The sequence below is a fragment of the Gouania willdenowi genome, chromosome 17 (assembly GCF_900634775.1).
Source record: "Gouania willdenowi chromosome 17, fGouWil2.1, whole genome shotgun sequence".
NCBI lineage: Eukaryota > Metazoa > Chordata > Actinopteri > Blenniiformes > Gobiesocidae > Gouania > Gouania willdenowi.
The window spans coordinates 27,297,779-27,317,048 of record NC_041060.1 but is presented as its reverse complement, the minus strand read 5'-3'; the positions used below and the strand labels follow the sequence as shown (position 1 = coordinate 27,317,048).

The 19,270-nt window shown below is 34.8% G+C and overlaps 2 protein-coding genes across 4 annotated transcripts in view; one reads left to right on the top strand and one right to left on the bottom strand.

The window, feature by feature from the left end:
• Positions 1–9,991, bottom strand: part of LOC114478903 (collagen alpha-5(IV) chain-like) — a 39,138-nt gene extending 29,147 nt beyond the window's left edge. The window contains exons 1-9 of the mRNA XM_028472250.1: positions 9,962–9,991; positions 6,616–6,692; positions 4,629–4,682; positions 1,276–1,365; positions 1,039–1,083; positions 886–930; positions 590–652; positions 463–516; positions 323–349 (exon numbers count right to left, since the gene is read on the bottom strand). Of these exons, the coding sequence (XP_028328051.1) occupies positions 323–349; positions 463–516; positions 590–652; positions 886–930; positions 1,039–1,083; positions 1,276–1,365; positions 4,629–4,682; positions 6,616–6,684 (447 nt within the window). The 5' untranslated portion in view covers positions 6,685–6,692; positions 9,962–9,991. The remainder of the gene's footprint in view (positions 1–322; positions 350–462; positions 517–589; positions 653–885; positions 931–1,038; positions 1,084–1,275; positions 1,366–4,628; positions 4,683–6,615; positions 6,693–9,961) is intronic.
• LOC114478901 (collagen alpha-4(IV) chain-like) overlaps positions 6,863–19,270 on the top strand; it is a 32,720-nt gene continuing 20,312 nt past the window's right edge. For 2 of the 3 annotated variants that reach the window (XM_028472248.1, XM_028472247.1), the window contains exons 1-8: positions 6,863–7,091; positions 7,249–7,341; positions 7,879–7,921; positions 14,744–14,815; positions 17,620–17,754; positions 18,009–18,053; positions 18,643–18,759; positions 19,189–19,251. In XM_028472248.1, the coding sequence (XP_028328049.1) occupies positions 7,301–7,341; positions 7,879–7,921; positions 14,744–14,815; positions 17,620–17,754; positions 18,009–18,053; positions 18,643–18,759; positions 19,189–19,251 (516 nt within the window). In that variant the 5' untranslated portion in view covers positions 6,863–7,091; positions 7,249–7,300. Of the gene's footprint in view, positions 7,092–7,248; positions 7,342–7,878; positions 7,922–12,820; positions 12,880–14,743; positions 14,816–17,619; positions 17,755–18,008; positions 18,054–18,642; positions 18,760–19,188; positions 19,252–19,270 lie in introns of those variants that run through there. The other variant, XM_028472249.1, reaches the window with a different exon arrangement.

The following is a 19,270-nucleotide window of genomic DNA, read 5'->3' as shown; positions in this document are numbered from 1 at the left end:
TTTTCATAATTTCTAGTTATGAATGCTTGAGCAACAGCACGTGTTGAACATAGAAAGACTTTTTTTTCATTCTATTTTTTAAATTTGCATTAAAGCCCCCCAGGTCTGTTTATGTTGTTTTCTGATGATTTGGAGTCTGCTGGATTCTCATTGTGTTGGTTCATTTGTAATGTGAGGAAAAACAGAAGTGAAATGATAATTACAGTCCTATTTAAAAAATAAGATTAAAAAATAATAATACAACAGGGCATTGTTATGAGTCTTATTAAAATAACAATTTTAGAATGACTGGCAGTCCAGTAATATATTTTATTGTTTTCACCTTCGGTCCAGGCAGGCCAGGTGGACCCTGTAAGGAAAAAAAAAAAATCATTATTTTAAGTACAGTAAAACAAATTCAAAAAGGAATGTCAAAGTAAAGCAGGAAATAACTTCAATGCCCAAATTATGTTGAGCGTTTACCGGATGCCCATTAATGCCATTGATTCCTGGAACACCAGATGGTCCATCATCTCCCTATGGGATTAAAAAGCATCATTTCTTAGTTTGATTCCAAATCCGTTTATTTTTTATTGAAGACGTTTCTTACATCTGTTCCATTGCAGCCGGGGAATCCTGGAGGCCCAGCGGGACCCGATAGGCCTGGGATACCCTGTAGGACAGTATCCATTAATAATAATAATAATAATAACCATAGATTACCAAATAATTTGGTCATCCGTTTTTCAACCGGATGTGTTCCTTTCAGAATCATTTCTTTGGTACCTTGATACAAACTTGACCTTTTTGTTACAACCTTTTCAAGTCACGTCAATGTCTATTGCATTTATGACAAATGCAATAGACATTGGTAGATTGGTATTCCACATGAGAAGTAGAACTTACTGGTAAACCATGAGTCCCTGCAAGCCCCTCTTTACCTTGAGGCCCCTGCAAATTATTTCAAACACAATATTTAGGTGCAACAAGATGTAAAAGACTGAAAATCCAACAATACACTTTGTGAAGCTCAGGCAGTATTAGAGAAAGAAGTGTTACCACATCTCCCTTTGGTCCCTCAGGTCCATCAGCCCCAGTCCGACCCTGTCAGGAAACGCAGGCTATGATTAATTTTGGTGATCTAAAGAAACGTGTGAAAGCAAACACGCCAAAATTCTAAAGGCACAGAAGATCACATAATTTATCATTGTTATAACAGCATTTAATATCAGGGGAGTGAGATTACCAATAGAGGTACAGAGAGAAACAAAAGAGAAGTGAGGCTGTATTTGATACCTTTGGTCCCTTTGGTCCAAAGGAGCCATGAGGTCCTGGATGCCCCTGAAGCCCAGGGGAACCTGAAGGTCCTGGGACACCTTTGTCACCCTGCGTGCGTATGTGTGTGTAATACGTGAAAAATGTGACAAAACAGTAAAAAAAATTTTAACAAATCACAAAGTAAGTAATCTAAGTATAAAAAGAAGAAATGTCCCTTTTTATTTGCAAACATTGTGACTATGGTAGGATGAACGGCAGCGTAGTGGACAGCAGAATTCAGTTTAAAATTTTATTTATTTTTCTTCTTTGGCTGGTGTAACATATTTACAGTGAACTGGGCATTGGGATGCCAGGCTACATTTAACAATTCCTGAACATCTACTTTACCCTCCCTCAGTTTGTTTCACTGTCAGTTTTATCAGTTCCACTCAGGGCTCCTCCCACCAACTGAGGCTGGGCTTCAATTTATAGTCTGTACCTGTAACTCCTCCCACAGGCAAACCAAACCCCAATCTAAAATCAATTAACTCAATAACAAAATCAATTCTCATAAACAACAAAACATAAATTAACCAAGCATCCATAATAAATTAATGTTAATTCATTCACCTCCAATGTTTTTAAAAATCCCTAACAAACAAAAATGACACAAACACCCCTGTACAAATGGTTTGTCCCAACACCAGCCCAGCAAACACCCCTATTTACATGACTTGGTTTAGTTTGTCTGGTTTCCTGCCAACCTGGAAATTCTGCTGTCAAAATGGTGGTGAGTTAGCTGCTAACAAACAAACAAACAAACACAAATGATGGTAGGCCTTTCCCTGCACAGTGGACGTTGTTTGACCTGTAACACGGTTATTGAAGAGGGTGCACAAGCATAATGAAACCAGTAACAAGAACAATGTTAACAGACAGATAAATGGAATGATGATGGCAGTAGCAACAAGTCAACAGATGTTAAGCTGCTGGTGTAGTGAAAAATAGACCTACGCGTGAAAGCTTCCTACATGTGCACTATTAGTAAATATTGACACGTATACATACAATATTTTGCCCTCTGAATTTTTCCTACTATGATAAACCCTAATTCTAACCTGAACCCTAACCCTAAAAATTAAAGGAAAGATTACTTTTTTTTCAAAATGATGGATGCGCATGTGCAGTTCGCCAGGTGCGCATGCCCACTGTCTACCGTAGGAAACTTTCACGGTAGATTTATTCTACACTACACCGGCATTAGCTGACCGTGCTCACTACCTATAGAGTGAGCGTCATGGCTCACTTCGTGACATTGAATTGTAAAGTTCTTCTTCTTCTGTTGCGTACTTTTACGGCGGTTGGCAACCAAGGCAAGGAGCATTACCGAATTTACCTCCCAGACTGTTAAAGGTGAAATTGAGTATGACTTATATTGAGAATGCCTTTTTTTTTAGAAAGTGGAATGTTCAGAACGTAGACTGAGATTCTAAAGGTTGGATTTTTTTTTTTTTTTTTAATGAAATTGTTCGTGTGTTTATTTATTTATTTAAGTATTTATTTAATAGCCTGAACACAGAACATTCTGCATTGGTCTCACCCAGCTCCAATGTATTCATGCTGGAAGACGCCACAAAAGCACGTCCTGTAATACATTAATGTTTCCACTAAATGACACTGCAAGAGGGGATTTGAAAGTCTGCAAATGTTCACCCATTATGAATGTACTGTAAATCGTCACAGAAAAGACGGATTGTTTTCCCTCATATTAAATTACCCATCACATATTTGAACAAGTCATTTTAATTTGGGCCTCTTTCATCATTAGAGGTGAGTCATGTGTAGACGTCGAAAGGAAAAGATTTGTGCTATATGGCCTTTTAATGACAAAAGCACACCATGTTCTACGGTTGCAGTTCATTTCATGCCATTCTCAGATTGGTAGAAGTTCTTTGTGTTTTTGGGTCAAAGTAATAACTATTTGTGCAAATCAATAATAAACTATAATGTTAAACAATGATAGATGCTCACACGTGACAAGAACAGAAAAATAAAGAAATTCAAGTCAACTAAAATTTTAGGTAGGTACATAGGTAAAGGCCATAATTACACAATAATGATTTTATACAAATTTGTTTCAAAGAGAAGTCAGTAACTGGCACATTGTATCCTTAATGTGCTACTTACCTCCACCTTTTGAAGTGGAGAAGTGATCTTTTTTATCTATAATGTAAGAAAGGTCTTCGTGCGTGCGTGCGTGCGTTTGGAGTGAATTTTCTCCCCAACGCTGTGTTCGTTCGACCAGCCTGTGGTGATCAAACAGTAAAATGCATCACTGTAACCTCACAGCTTGATTGTTGTAAATATCTGTATCATATTTGTATAATTTTTTTGTAAATATCTGTATATATTTGTAAATAATTTGTATATTTGTATTATTATTATTAGTATTCTCTATCCTACTTTATTTTTTACGACTGTAATGTGTGTGTATCTGACTTTTACTTCATTATACACTTTATGAACAGCTTGCACATAGCCCGAGTGTGTGCAGTCGTCATTTTGGACTTATTTGGTGATTTCAAAACATTTATTTTCATGTTTGTTTGACTGTTCGCTGTTTAGACCGGATGGACGGGACCCGGAAGTTATGACCGAACCAAAAATGCACCAAAATATACAAAAAGGCTCCAAAAACACAGAAAATGGCTCCAAAAAACTAACATTACAAAGAAATACACCAAACAACAAAAATATAAAAATCACTAAAAATACACAAACTAAATATTTCTACAAAAAATGCACAAAATGAAAACAGAAATGCACAAAACTACACTAAAAAAGATATAAAAAATACACAAAACGACTTCAGAATCACACTATAAAGGCAACAAAAAAACAATGCACAAAGAGACAACAGAAAGATACACATAATGACTCCAAAAAACATACATTACAGAAAAATACACCAAACAAAAACACATTTATCATGCGCATGTCCCATATAATTAAACCAGGGAAATCGCACACGCTATTTTACTTTGCACCCAGAAATAAACCCCTTTATAACACGACAGAGTACAGAGTATGTACACCTCTTTGTACATCCAACCTTCAAACACAAACTCATGCGGCCATAATTGACAACTCTACGTAAGCTCCCACTATATGAATACGTATGTCCGACGGGCACTGTACATCTTTGCTTCAACTATAGAACCCTGGGACAGTTTTATGTGGCACAAAATGAGGGTCTCCTAGTGCACAAATTTGGACTTCAGTAAAAATATACAGTAAAGTTTAGAATTTTTTACATTTCTTTAGCAAAACACATTGTTTTTCCAAGATGCTATTCCTCAATATTATATACAAACAAACAAATGTCAACTTACCCTGCTGCCTTTCACTCCATCACAGTTACATTTAGATTTCCTTGAGCACACACACTGAGGAAATATACATAAAAGTATCATTTTTAAAGAGAAAAAACAATCCATGGATTTGTCAGTTTTCGCACTCGCCTTTTTCATTCTTAACATTTATTTAAAAAAAAATCTATATGCAGTAGCCTTCTATCATTATCAAATACAACGAATTAAACGTTGTAGCTTCCAATGAGCCCCAGCTTCTCAATCATCAATAATACTTTGTTCGTAACAGAGCCAAGATTATTATCTTCAGGGTAAGCAAGTAAAGAATTATCCAAGCAAATGAAGCATAACTTGTTCCTGTGTCCAATACAGCAACTTTTATTATGAAAGTTTTTAGAGTTGCTGCAGAGAGGAAACATATTAGTATAGCATGTATTAAATTGTGTTTTTTAACAGATTTTTTGCACAAATAATAATAATGCTCAAACTAACATATATTTCAAATATACCTGACGTAACTATATGCCAAGGGGTAATCCTATACACCTACACCTAAAAAAGAAAAAAAAAGAACATAATCTGCACCATGATTTGGCTGGAGGGTAAATATAATTTCCACTTTAGGTAAAACCCTGTTATTTCATAATTACAGTATTTCATATGCAATCATTTCTATCTATATTAGAATGGTGGGGCGATGTGGTAAATGGGGAACACTGGGTCATTTACCTCATTACCGCCTCATTTACGACAGTGGCTTTTTAACCCTAACAAATTTAATTCCTTGTGCTGGGATTAATAATTAGGCATAACATGCATTGAGCATGGTAATATATGTGATTGCTTTCACTGTAAAAGCAGCTAAGATACAGTGCATGCAGAGATATTTTGATACATATACATAAACAGTGTTTGATAGATAGCGTAACAAGCTTTTTCTCTTTGATTTTTACATCAAGGAATAGAATGTAAACATGCATTATTATGAATTAGACCACAAAAAAGTGTACCTTTAAACGTGAATGAAAAATACTTACATTATCCAGTGAATGTACAAACAGTAATGAAATGGGTGATTTTTTTTTTTTTTTTTTCCTTTGGTTACATTCCTTCACCCTTGTGCACTTCATTTACATACACTTGTACACTTCCTGTACACAAACAGTCTGTCTCATAAAAGGGCAAAAGAAATGTACTACATTATTATTATTATTTTTACTTTTCTTTTTTTTACTTTCACTGCATCAGATAATTTATACTACTTCAGACCTATCAATAGATTAGATTATAATTTTCAAAACCCTTTTTTGTTTGTATGGACTTTTTATCATGAGAACCTCTATTTTTATTTTTCAGCAGGAACAACATAATAACATAATGCAGTATTTCCAAAAATTAGTGCCAAAGTGAAACATTTTTGATGAAAATATTACAGGCTCAACCGTGTCATTACTTGATAGCAGAAATGAATTCAAGGCATGATTATTTTTGGCACATGGATATAAAGTTTTAAAGAAAAAAAATTACACTTGCATATTTTACAAGATAAAAAATCCAGGCCTTCATTGAAATTTTCCTAAAACTTTATGCAATGGTCTCTGGTTGGTAGGGGGTCATTGCATCTAAAACTTATTTGACATTCATTTTGAAGGTAGAGGCTTTGATCTATTGGGTATGAATTGAAAAAACATTATGATGTGTCATGACTACAGTGTATGCAAAACATGTGGTTACAATAGGAGTCAATTGGGCAAATTTGGTCACAAGGTTTGTAAGTGTTAGAATGATGCATAGCTCATTTTCTATACACTTCCAATACACAGGACTTTGGAATTAAGCAAAATAAATAAATAAATAAATCAAATTTAAAAACAAAAGTGGCAAAATTTCACACGACTTGCCTTAAAAATGATCGGTATATTGAGAGCTGAACAGAAAAAAACAATCAAAATGTCACTTTTGGTCACAAAGATGCTCCGAGGGTTAAGAAAACAATGAGACCTCTTACTTTTGTCTCCACATTCACCAGTATCCCAGTCAGCAGCAGCAGACAGACCACATATCCCAGCTTTTCCATGGCTCTCCCTGCAGCATTTACACCAGGAATAAAAAAAAGTTATTAAATGGATAATTCTCCTTCTAACCACTCTTCTTACCCACTTATCTTCACATCCTACTCGTCTCAATGCTGTGCTTTGGGTTGATGTCAGGTCACAACTCTAGTAAAAATCTGAGGTTTTTTCTTTCCCGTAAGTTGAAAACAGAAACAACTCAGAGAGAATGTTTAATTTGACCTTGAGGAGAGAGGCGGGCAGTGATGTGATAGTGGTAAGCCTAAACAATTTACTACTCAACATCTCAATGTCTGAGCTCTAAAAGAGAGACAAGTTTTAATGCACGACATGAAAGGAGGAGGAAGAAGGTTACTTTAAATTCCTGTCCGAGATTTGCTGATGAAAACACCTCTGATCTGCTGATTCTGGGGTGAGTATTTGTATATATATATATATATATTGTAAATATACTTGTTAAAAACTATAACGTAAATTAATTCCCAGAGGATGCTTTTGTTTCTCTTGACGTGAGGCTAGCATAGGGTAATGCTAAAAGGTGTCTTTTTGCTTTCTTTTTTCAACCACAGGTGGCAGCACTGAGGCAAACGCTCATTGTTTTACTTCTGCGTAAAATGAACGATGAAGGCCTCCGTTACAAAGGCGACTCTGTGCTCTCTAGGGTGAGTAAACACAATGCAATATATTCAAATGCATCTAATAACATGTAAGTGTAATATGAATATTATAAATGCAATGTTCATGTATTCCACTTCCAATAAAAAAGAAATCACCTTACTCTGTCATCATGCTTCATTGAAAGGAAGATAAACATTTAGTTACAATGTAGCTATTTGTCACATTTTGTGCGAGAATTTACATTCCTTCTTTGTATAGTTGTATTTACCACAACCCGTCTGTGTTTATTCAGGCATACAACACATCTGCATGCTTGCGCACCAAATAAACTGACCTATAAATTCCTTTAACCATTGCAGAGATGATTACTGCACTATACGGTGTTCTACTAAGACCAATACATTATTATGGATTTACAGCAATCCCTCTGGAGATTTTCACACAATCCATTTACATCAGGAGTTGCTTTGCATTGCTCTGTGTTTATTGATTTTATTCCACCCTCCTATAGAAACACAGGAGCTAAGTTATTGCTATGATTGAATACAACTGTTGATTTAATATCATTGTTGCGTTGACAGGTGGATCCCTTTTCTGGTCATCTTTGTGCAGCAGCTGAGTGCAGTAAGACTTTGCCATTTATTTATGAAGTTGTTTTTCTAATATTTTGCTCCACCTACTGTAAAATACAGTCATGTGACAAACATACATTTAACTAAAAGCCAAGAACTACTTATTGTGACATGTTAATACAAAAGATTAGTGGTATTCTAGTTGCAGTCTATCATAAGGCTAACACAAACACTATAGAGAAAGTTATCTACACACATTTAACCCTGCAGACACATTTGTATGAGAATTAACAGGAAGTAAACCAACATATGATCATAAGGACATGCAAACTCCCAAAAAAGTTACCTTTGCACTTGGATATCATCATTATTATTATTATTATTATTATTATTATGACTAGTACAATGCCCGTCGGAAGTATGTATTCATATAGTGAGAGGAGCTTAAGTAGAGTTGTCAATTATGGTCAAATTAGTATGTGTTTGAAGGTTGAATGTACAAAGAGGTGAACATACTCTGTACTCTGTAGTGTTATAAATGGGTTTATTTGTGGGTGCAAAGTAAAATAGCGTGTAATTTTCCTGGTTTATTTGTATGGGACATGCGCATGACATATAGATAAAGGTTGCACCAATGTTTGCTGGACTTAGGTAAATAAATAATAAATGTACCAGAGCATCCCCTGACTTTAGACCCTACCTCGGCAAGGAAAAACACAAAATGAATTACAGGTAAACACGTCATGTACGTCCAACACACGACCATAAATAAGAGACACAGAAAAGTGGTGGGTTTTACACTAAAGGTGCCCCTCTCCATTTATCCTAGGCTTGGGACTGGCATACAGGAACTCACTGAGTGAGTTCTTTTGCAGCTGGATTCCCACCACCACACCATGTTAGCGGTTAGTTTATCAGTGGGTTATTTCTTAGTCGTAATAGTACGTAGTATCAGTGTGCATGCTGCTCAGACTTTCCTCCCTCTCATGTCTCGTTGGTCCAATTTATGTTGATTTCAAAATCAAAATAAACGTTTTGAAACGTAATTTCTAAAGAAGTTCAAAATAAGAATCTAGTAACTATAATATGATAAAAAAAAACTATTATTAATAAACAATATTAAATAGTGATAAAGTAATATAACGATAATATAGCAATACTAATAATACAATGAGAATACCATTAACGAAAATATAAAATCATAAAAAAGAATATGAGAATATAGTGATAATTATAGCAATAACATACAGTAATACAGTAGTAGTACAATTAAACAATAATAATGATAATATTAGCAATAACAAAACATAATGACAATCCAGTAACTATAATACAATAATAAACAACGTATTTTTGTGCATTTTTTGTATAATTATAGTTTTTTGTTGCCATTGTAGTGTGATTCTGGAGTCATTTTGTGTATTTTTGTGTCTTTTTTAGTGTAGTTTTGTGCATTTCTGTTGTCTTTTTTGTATAAATATTTAGTTTAGTGTATTTTGAGTCAGCTTCATATTTTTGTTGTCGTTTAGTGTATTTTTCTGTAATAAATGTCATTTTGTGTGTTTTTGGAGCCTTTTTGTATATTTTTATGCATTTCTGTGATCGTTTTGTGTACTTCCTGTATAAATATTGTTTAGTTTTTTTGTTTTACGTCATTTGTGAATTTTTTGTATAATTATTGTTTTTTGTTGCATTTCTAGTGTGATTCTGGAGTCATTTTGTATCTTTTTTTTTTGTGTAGTTTTTTGCATTTCTGTTGTCTTTTGTGTCTTTTTTGTGTAAAAATTTAGTTTTGTGTATTTTGACTCATTTTAATATTTTTGTTGTCGTGTTTGTTGTTTGTTGTGTGTGTGTGTGTGTGTGTGTGTGTGGGGGGGGGGGGTCCATTCTATGTAGCACCGTCTATGTAACATGTCACTACCACCCAACGGACAGATGTCGTGACAAAGACTGTAACCGGACTAAATGGTGGTCTGTTATACACTCAACACTCACATACCTGCACGCATGTCACGTAGACAGTGATCAATAGTGAAGCGCACCTGATCGTGTGTGTGTGTGCGTGTGTGTGAGTGTGTGTGAGACTCTGTACCTGGGACTCTAATCTCCTCCGTTGGTTCTCTTTCACACACGCGCTGCAGAGAAATGTGCAGCTTTCAACACAGCAGCCATTGCCGTCAATCACTTCCGGGTGAGGTCCGTCCGTCCGGTCTAAATAGTGAACGGTCAAACGGGAATAATATTAAATAACCATGAAATATTAACTTAAATGACTTTTAGCGGTACAAAAACGTTTTTAATATTGACTGCGACACGGTGACGTCATGAACCCGGAACCGGAAGTGGCGCGCTCAATACCGCGCTCTTACCTAGGGATCCGTAACTATAAAATTAACGTTTTGACCGTTTTGCTTCACCAAATTACTCCAAAATAACAGATGCACACACTTGGGGTATTTTGAACCCGTTGACTAAGTTTCAGGTCGAACTCATACCGCGTCGGGGAGATATTTGCTACACACACACACATGCGCACAGACATTCCTTGCTTTTATAGGTAGATTATTATTATTTATTCATTTATTTTATTTTTTATTTATTTTTTAACAATAGTAGACAGTAATTTAAATTCATAACAGAAGTGTTTGTTCAAAGTATTATGTCATTCGTATTAGCTTCATTTTTGGTCAAACTGCTTCTCCTAAGACAGTGGTTCCCAAACTGGGGTACGTGTACCCTAGAGGTACAGTACATGAGCACATTGCAGGGGGTACTTGGACCAATTTAACAAATGATTTAAAAAAAAACTGTTGGAAAATGTTGCTATTTCTCTTTTAGGCTTTTTTTTTTTTTTTTTCAATTTTTTATAGCAATATTGCTCAATAATTTACTATATTTTCTTGTAATTTATTTAAACAGAATTAATTCATGCTTTAGAGGCCATTTTATCACACTTCTGGCAATAGGAGACAATAATTAGCTACATTTTACAAAGGATACTGTATTTATTTATTATTGAAGAAATCACATATAAGTTGCATGATGTATTCATTTACACTTTGCGCACAGTGTTTTGAATTTGTAGATGAAGACTTAGGAAACCAATGTTTGAGACACATTTAGGGGTTCATGAGAGCCCACTGTTCCACATGTAAAAAAGCATATGAAATTATGGAGACGGTACTTATGATATGAAGAGGGGGTACACATGATTTGACGAAAATGCAAAGGGGGTACATGGGACAAAAAAGATTGGGAACCACTGTCCTAAGAGATTTAACATTACCTAAATGTTACCAACATGCTGCATTTTTTTTTTAAACCTAAGTGTACATTTTAATGTTAACATTTCAGTAACACTTTACTTGAAGTTGTATGGTTGACATAACGCGCTGTCATTATGTGATTAGCATGAATAAGGTGTCATAAAGGCTGTTAATAGGTGTCGTTGTTACCCTAACTCCTAACCCCTAACCCCACCAAAGGTGTCCTAACAAACAACACTTAATGACAGCATTCGTGACACCTTACTCATGCCAATGACAGATACTGTAATGAGAGCGTAATGTCAGCCTTATATATAAAACTTCAAGTAAAGTGTTATCAACATTTCTACATCATATCTTGAAACATTACATGCTGTGATTATGTCTCCATTGTTTGAATACCTGCATTAATAAAGGGCATAGATTTAATGTTAATATATATTGCAATGTTATGACTAAAGTTCAGTCAAAATAATATTTAATGACAAATTTCTCCTGAAATGAAAAAGCGCAGTATTTGTACTGCACACTGCAGAATGGGTCTTTATGCACACAAAACAACAATGACGACAACCTAATGCAGATCACATTAAACAGAGTGATGTAGTCTATTTTCCTGGTTTTATTAAGGACAATAAAAGCATCTTCCTCGATTAGAAGATTCGATTAACCAATAATTAGTTGCTTATTAACATGCAAATTAGCAACATATTGACTCTTATTTAGTCATTATTAAGTACTTATTCTGCATGGCCTTATTATACAACCAGTAAGCCATTAACTAAGAGTTTTCCCTCAATAACCTCAGAATGATTACTTATTAGTAGTAAATAAGGAAGAATTACGATCTCAACATGCTTGGGTTAGGATTAGAATTAGGGTTAACATTATTCCTAATCCTAACCCTCACCCTGTTTGCCATTAAGTGTATAATAAGGCATTAATAAGTACCTAATGATGCCAATATGTTACTAAGCAATAAATTAATGGTATTAGGTGTTCCCGAAACTAAAGTGTTACCAGGGTGGTTTTTGGGCAGGTGTGACAATATTGTTACAGTAATCCAGTTTTTCCCAACCTTGACTTATTTAGTACCAACTTGTTTGATTAACATGTTGTGTACATGTTTATGTGCCTCTGAATTCTCTTCTGAAAGTGTGCATTTATACATATTATGAACCCAGGAACATATTTGTTGAAGTATTTGCTAGTTTATTGACCTAAAACACACAAAGGATTTTGTAGAGTAATAAGGGCACACAATTGATATTGCTATTGAAATGATATTTTTTACATTTAATGCCATTTAAAGGAGACATATGATGCCTTTAAATCATTCCTTTTTATATAGAAATTATACAGTTGTGGTGCAACTGCAATGCTTGGGTCTGAATTCCTCATTATTATAGCTCCACAGGCCCCTTTTCTACCCATTTTCTAATGTGCTTCTGAGAGCAACTCGTTTTGGTGCGGTCTCTTTAAATGCAAATGAGACACTCCATACCCCGCCCCCTCTTCAGGTTGCAGAGGTGACACTCGGTTCAACTCCACCCTGTTCGGCCATTTTTGTAGTTTGATAGAAGAGATACGGCTATGTAGCGGCGCATAAACTTTTTATTCAGAGGTTATTTACAAAATGTCAACAACGGAAGACTTGTCCATCCAGCCTTACATGTTCGAGCCAGAGTCGGACCCGGCGGAGCGAGATGAAAATGAAGATGATGAACCTGCAGAACCCTAACAAGTGAGCTAACACAAGCACCGAGCTAATGCTAGCACCAAGCTAACGTCACGAAATGCATTTTAATACAGTCTTTTCGGAGACAAAAACGGAAAAATGAAATGACTAATGAAAACTTTAAACTTAAATTAATTCACGTAGGCCATATCATCAAGGATCTAAAACGAGCACACAGCACTAACATATGAAGTCTGAAGACGGTGCAACTGCTAATGCTAACAAAACAATGACAGGGACGTCTTTGGGTTAGGGTTATTGACATCATTGTTCAAAAAAACGTAATAGAGAATCGAAAAATCAAAACAGATTGAAAAATATGACCAAAACAGAATATAAAGATATCAACGGAGCACCTGAAGAGACTAATTTGAACTTTTCTGTACTTCTAAACACTCTAAATATACATCAAAACGCATTTAAGGGCTAAAAAAGTGGATTTAGCATGATATGTCCCCTTTAACAATAATCAATCCATCAGTCAATCAAACTTTATTTATATAGCAAATTTCTTGTAAATTCAATTGGAGTGCAAAAGTGATTGACAAAAGTAAAAAGTAAAATAATAAAAGAAGCTGATGCACACATTAATTTAAATATTTAAAACAATCACAAAAAAGATAGACAGAGAGAGAAAAAACAAAGCAGAGAAGGAAATAATTTATAAAATATAAAACATTAAAATTAGCATAAAAACTGTAAAAGTTAAAAACAATAATAAAAGATTTAACATATCAAATAAGTCACAGAATATTTCAATATCAGTCGGGGAAAACTTTCTTGTGGACACATATCGTGTCTGAATTGAGGTGTGAGTAACCCCAAAACTAAACTGAGTTTGACACTAACATATAGGATGACGAGTGGGATTTTTTTCTGAAAATTTACAATGAAAACAAATGTCTCCATCCACCGTTCTGTGATTGATAAAACCAGATATATATATATATATATATATATATATATATATATATATATATATATATATAAACATGACAAAAATTGAAACGGAAAGGAATAAATAAATAAAAGGGGATACCAGTCAGTTTGTACATAAATGGCTCAGCGATTACTTTCCAAGGTTGCATACACAATCCATTTTTAGCAATTAACATAAAATGTACCCATCTTCTGGTTCAATGCAAAAGTAATTCTCTTCATATTGTCAATATTAGCCATAATATTTTCCCAGTAATTTTTGCTGGTAAACATTAACATCTCAGCCATGAGTTACATTAGAAATGCAGTTAAACCTTTATTAAAGAAAAAACAAACATCCTATACATACTGCCACGTTTCCCTGTGTTACCATATATGTATATATATATATATATATATATATATATGTATACGATAGTCTCTCAATAGTTCCAATGTGCAAAGCTGACTGTGAGAACTCAGATGCACCTGTATAAACACCAAGTATTTATCAGGCCTTGAGTAATGTTAAAAACATTGCCAAATGAGGTCTGAGGACTCCCAAAACACACACACACACACACACACACACACACACACACACACACACACACACACACTCACACACACACACACACACACACACACACACACACACACACACACACACAGAGATGAGAACATTTAAGATCAGCAGGTGTAGACTCAGATTCTTGGTGTTCAGACAGAGTACACGGTCAAGGTCGGAGCTCTTGTTGCTGACGTGTGTTAATCATTGTTTATTATCGGATGGTAATGTCACAGTTCTCAGCACTCATTCCCATAACTGTTATTACTTCAGGGTTAGAAAACCAACTCAAACAGAAACTTTCAGAGACCAAACTGGAGATAATGTTGCAGAGCTCACAGCCTCCTGCCCTCCTGCCCTTTGTTTTATGTTTTTATGTTTCAGGGAGGAATGGAGAGTCCATGTCAAGGTAGAAACTGCTCTGTATGTCGCTGTCTCCCTGCTAAAGGTGCTCGGGTATGCCTGCTTTTTACTTATTCACCAGATATCAGCACATGTACCTGTTAAAGTAGCACTTCTGCTGCTTAATATACCAAAAGTGTTCAAATTCACAGTCCCTGAAAAAGGTTCCATGATTCTTCAGAAATCAATGTAAATGTGCCAAATTAGACGAAAATATTCCAAGACCTGATTACGAAACATTTCTTGTTAAATACGTTTTGTTTTTCTTTTCTTCTGTACATTCTTACATCGACTACAGCGGTGAAAGATCTACTGTAACTTTTAATATAACTCACATCAAACACAACCCAGAGTACACGCCAGGATAATCTGGGGTCAATTAGATGTTTCAGTTACAATTACGTTTTCAATTACAATTCAATTACGATTACAGTGACCAGCATTTTTTCCAATTACAATTAAAGTCCTATTTTTTTTTTTTATTTTGAGAAAGTCAATTGCAGTTACATTCTCAAATACTAAAGTTCAATCACAATTACTGAGCCTAAAATAAATAACCTAAAAAAAATAACCTTCTCCTGTGTTAGCTTTCTGTTAGAATCTCTTATGATAATGGCTCCTCAGTCAGCTGTAAAATACACTAAAAACAAATATCTAACATCTAATTTCTACTCTATCTATGAGTTTCCTCATTAGGCTTCCTAATCAACCAAAATATAAGTTTTAATATTTTTGGTGTGGACATCTGAGGCTTTTTTGTGTCAGTATACCTCTGGATTTAAATATTTTTTTAATTGTAAAATGTGAGAAAACTTCATACGAAACATATTCTAATAATTAACTACATGTTCTGTACTTGTTCCCCAGTGTAACATTACATTTTAATTGACCATTTCTGTAGAGTTTTCATGGCAATTACAATGACAAAGTCAATTATCTAAACTCAATTACAATTTAATTATGATTACAACAGCAACTTTTTTAAAAAAAAATAACAATTACAATTATAATTTTGCCATAATTGTAATTAAATAAAAATTACACGATTACAATTATAATTGACTTTATAATAGATTTTATAGCAAAGAGACCAGACACCAAATTCACACTTATGGTCACATAAATTTTTTGGACATTAGGAGGAAAACCTGATTACACGAAGGAAACCCACGGAGAAACAGACTCAAATCTGCCTAAATTAACGTATTATTTCAGACAGTTTCCTGAAATTGACCAGTTGATTAGTTCATTTCTGATCAGATCAATTTCAGTTGTTCTGAAGAGAACCCATGGGTTTAATTCTTAGGGTGTGCATGTCAGGACTCGAGTGTACAATGCATACCTTTTGTGAATCTAATAACTTGTTATTAAGTTATTGTCAGCAACAAAGAAAACAACTTTTTTTTACGGAAATATTTCCAAATTATTTTTCTTTTGACAGCCGAAAGAAACTAAATCAAATTTCCTGCTGCAATGTAAAAGCTCTGCATATACTGTAGTATATTAAGAGAGACAAGACCAACCATCACTTATTTGAGGTGTTGTTGCGTTCATTAGACTGACATTGGCAACGTTTACATTCGAGCTTTAATTCCCCTTTGATTCAGAACAAAAATGAAATCCTCTTAATTCCTAACACGAGTGTAATTCCGAATTAAACTTAAATCTGAATTGGGGGCTGATTTATATATAATATATATATTCTCTCCTAACACCTTTCCATAACCCCGTGGATTAAGGAAAGGTGTTAGGAGAGGAGTTAAAAAAAAGGTGATCAGGTTTTTTTTTTTGTTTTTCTACAGAAATATATTCAATGTACAAACAATATTTACAAATTAAATACACATGGAAATGAGTCTGATTGTCATCACGTTTGTTTTGACAATCAGACGCACTTCAACTAGGTGACGTAATAATCCGACGGCCGCGTCTTTTTTCCTCAGCTTAAAGAAAATTTGAACGCTCTTTTATCATGGCCACCACTTAAACACTTACATGGATTATAGAACAGTGGATAGGAAAGGAGATAGGAGGGACTATTCGAATGCAGCCTATTTATCAGAGTTGGGGTCAAGTATAATTGTAATCATGTTACAATTATGGTGTAATTATAATTGTAATTGTTATTTAAAAGGTCTGTTGCTGCCGTAATCGTAATTGAATTGTAATTGAGTTTAAATAATTGACTTTGTATTTGTATTTGCCATTAAAATTCTATAAAAATTGTCAAATATGATTTAACGCAAACCTGGGGAACCATGTTACAGTTTTACACATATGTAGTTAACAGTTATTGAAATATGTTTGATATCAAGCTTTCCCACATTTTACCATTTAAAAAAACTAAAACCGAGGCGTATACTGACACAAAAAAGGCTCCGATGTCCACACCAAAAATATTAAAATCTATATTTTCATTGATTAGGAAGCCTAACAATGTAGCCATAGACAGGATAGAAATTAGATGACATTTGTTTATAGTGTGTTTTACAGCTGATTTAGGGCCTGTTATCATAAGAGATGCTAACAGAAAGCTAACACAAGAGGAAGGTTAACTTTTTTAGGTTATCTATTTTAGGCTTAGTAATTGTGATTAATTGTAATTGAACTTTAGTAATTGAGAATGTAATTGTAAATGACTTTTTCAGAATAAAACAATATAGTAATTTAATTGTAATTGGAAAAAATGCTGGTCACTGTAATCCTAACTGAATTCTAAATGACCATGGATAATTGAAAATGGAATTGTAACTGAAAAATGTAATTGACCCCAACCCTAGATAGCCTACTTGCATTATTTTGACTTGCCTATCGACTGACAGTTTTTCCTACGAAGTATTTTCCGTTTTTCATTGCAGGGGATTCCAGGAGACATTGGCCTTCAAGGGCCTCAGGGGTCAACGGGACCTGTTGGATGGGAAGGATTTCCTGGAGATAAAGGCAGCAGGGGGGCAGCTGGCTCATCTGGGCCCCAGGGCCCCAAAGGAGACCTTGTTAGTGCTCAAACTTGTGTTCATGTTGTGTCTACAAAAAGACCATGAAGAAATGTTGACCCCAGCGAAGTCAAAATATAACAAATCACTGTTATTTTTTATTAGCATTAAAGCTTAGACAAAATAATGAGCTGCCAAGGTGAATTTAGAAAAACTTAACTATTGTCAATTTAATGTAATGGCAGGGAAAATGTCTTAAGGCAACAGACTTCTCTGAGCTTTTTTGAATCTTTTTGGTATTTTTTTTATTTTAGGGCACTTGTGGTGTTCCTGGTTTTCCTGGAAATGATGGCACCCCAGTAAGTGTTGCACTTTCTGTCAATTCATCAACATATCACCTGATTAACAGAAGGAGACGAAACACCCTCTGATGGATTTAATATATAATGTACTGAATACATCATGTACACATGTACTAAAATACCTGTTCTGTCCTCATGGAATATGGACTATGACGTAAAGCTCACACTGTTCATTTTATTAAAAAAATGTTTTGTTATAGATTTTGTCGACTACATTTTCTTAAGTGACAATAACTAGTTTATGACTAAATAATAAAAAAGGAGCAAAAACCAAATAAAAATGGATTGAAATGTTTGTTGACGAAGAAAAACTAAACTATTATTTTGTCACATGGGACAAAATCCAATCAGAAGTTGACTAAAACTAGACAATAGATAGATAATATGAAGTAGTCCTGATGACTAAATTTTGACTCAAACTAAATCAAAATTGGTTTCAAGCACATGATGTCTCTGCCCTCTAGTGGACAAATATTCCTGCGCATCATACACTGGATATCATTGCTGAATGTATCAATTGAGAACTGATGCTAAAGATGAATTCATAACTTTATGAGATATTCAACTGTACCATCGACTTTTCTAGGGTCACCCCGGTGCTGGTGGTGAACCTGGTATAGCAGGAGCAGATGGTTGTAATGGGACACGAGGACGCCCAGGACTGCCTGGCCTTCCTGGCTTGGATGGCCTTCAGGGACCACAGGTTAGTAGAAGCTAGGTTCAGTTTTGATAGAATTGTTCATTTTAGCTTGGGAAGTTGTAACTAATAGGAGTTTTAAATATAAAAATGAAAAAAAATAATTCATGGCAGTTTTCTCAAATTGTTTAACACACACAAAAGCCTGTTAAACTGTAGAGCTGTAGAAATCCGCCCACAATCAGCATCATCATTTCCATTCCCAGGCTGTCTACAATCCATCCAAATGGCTTCAACATGTTACAGTTGTCTCTTTCACATAATTATTTGTTTCATTGCAACAAATGGGAGGTTTCCTGTTTGTTAAAAGAGCAAATATAGGCCCGGCCTCACCTTGATCAACTCTTCACTCTCACATTTTTGCCATCGGTGTAATGTTACACTGTTGTTTGTGATACAGATCTTTATGCAATCTTTACTTGGACCTTTTGTTAGGGATCACCTGGACCGAAAGGAGCTAAAGGAGAGCCGGTGTATGGGGTCCTTCCAGGACTTCCAGTAAGTTCTCTTCCACAAA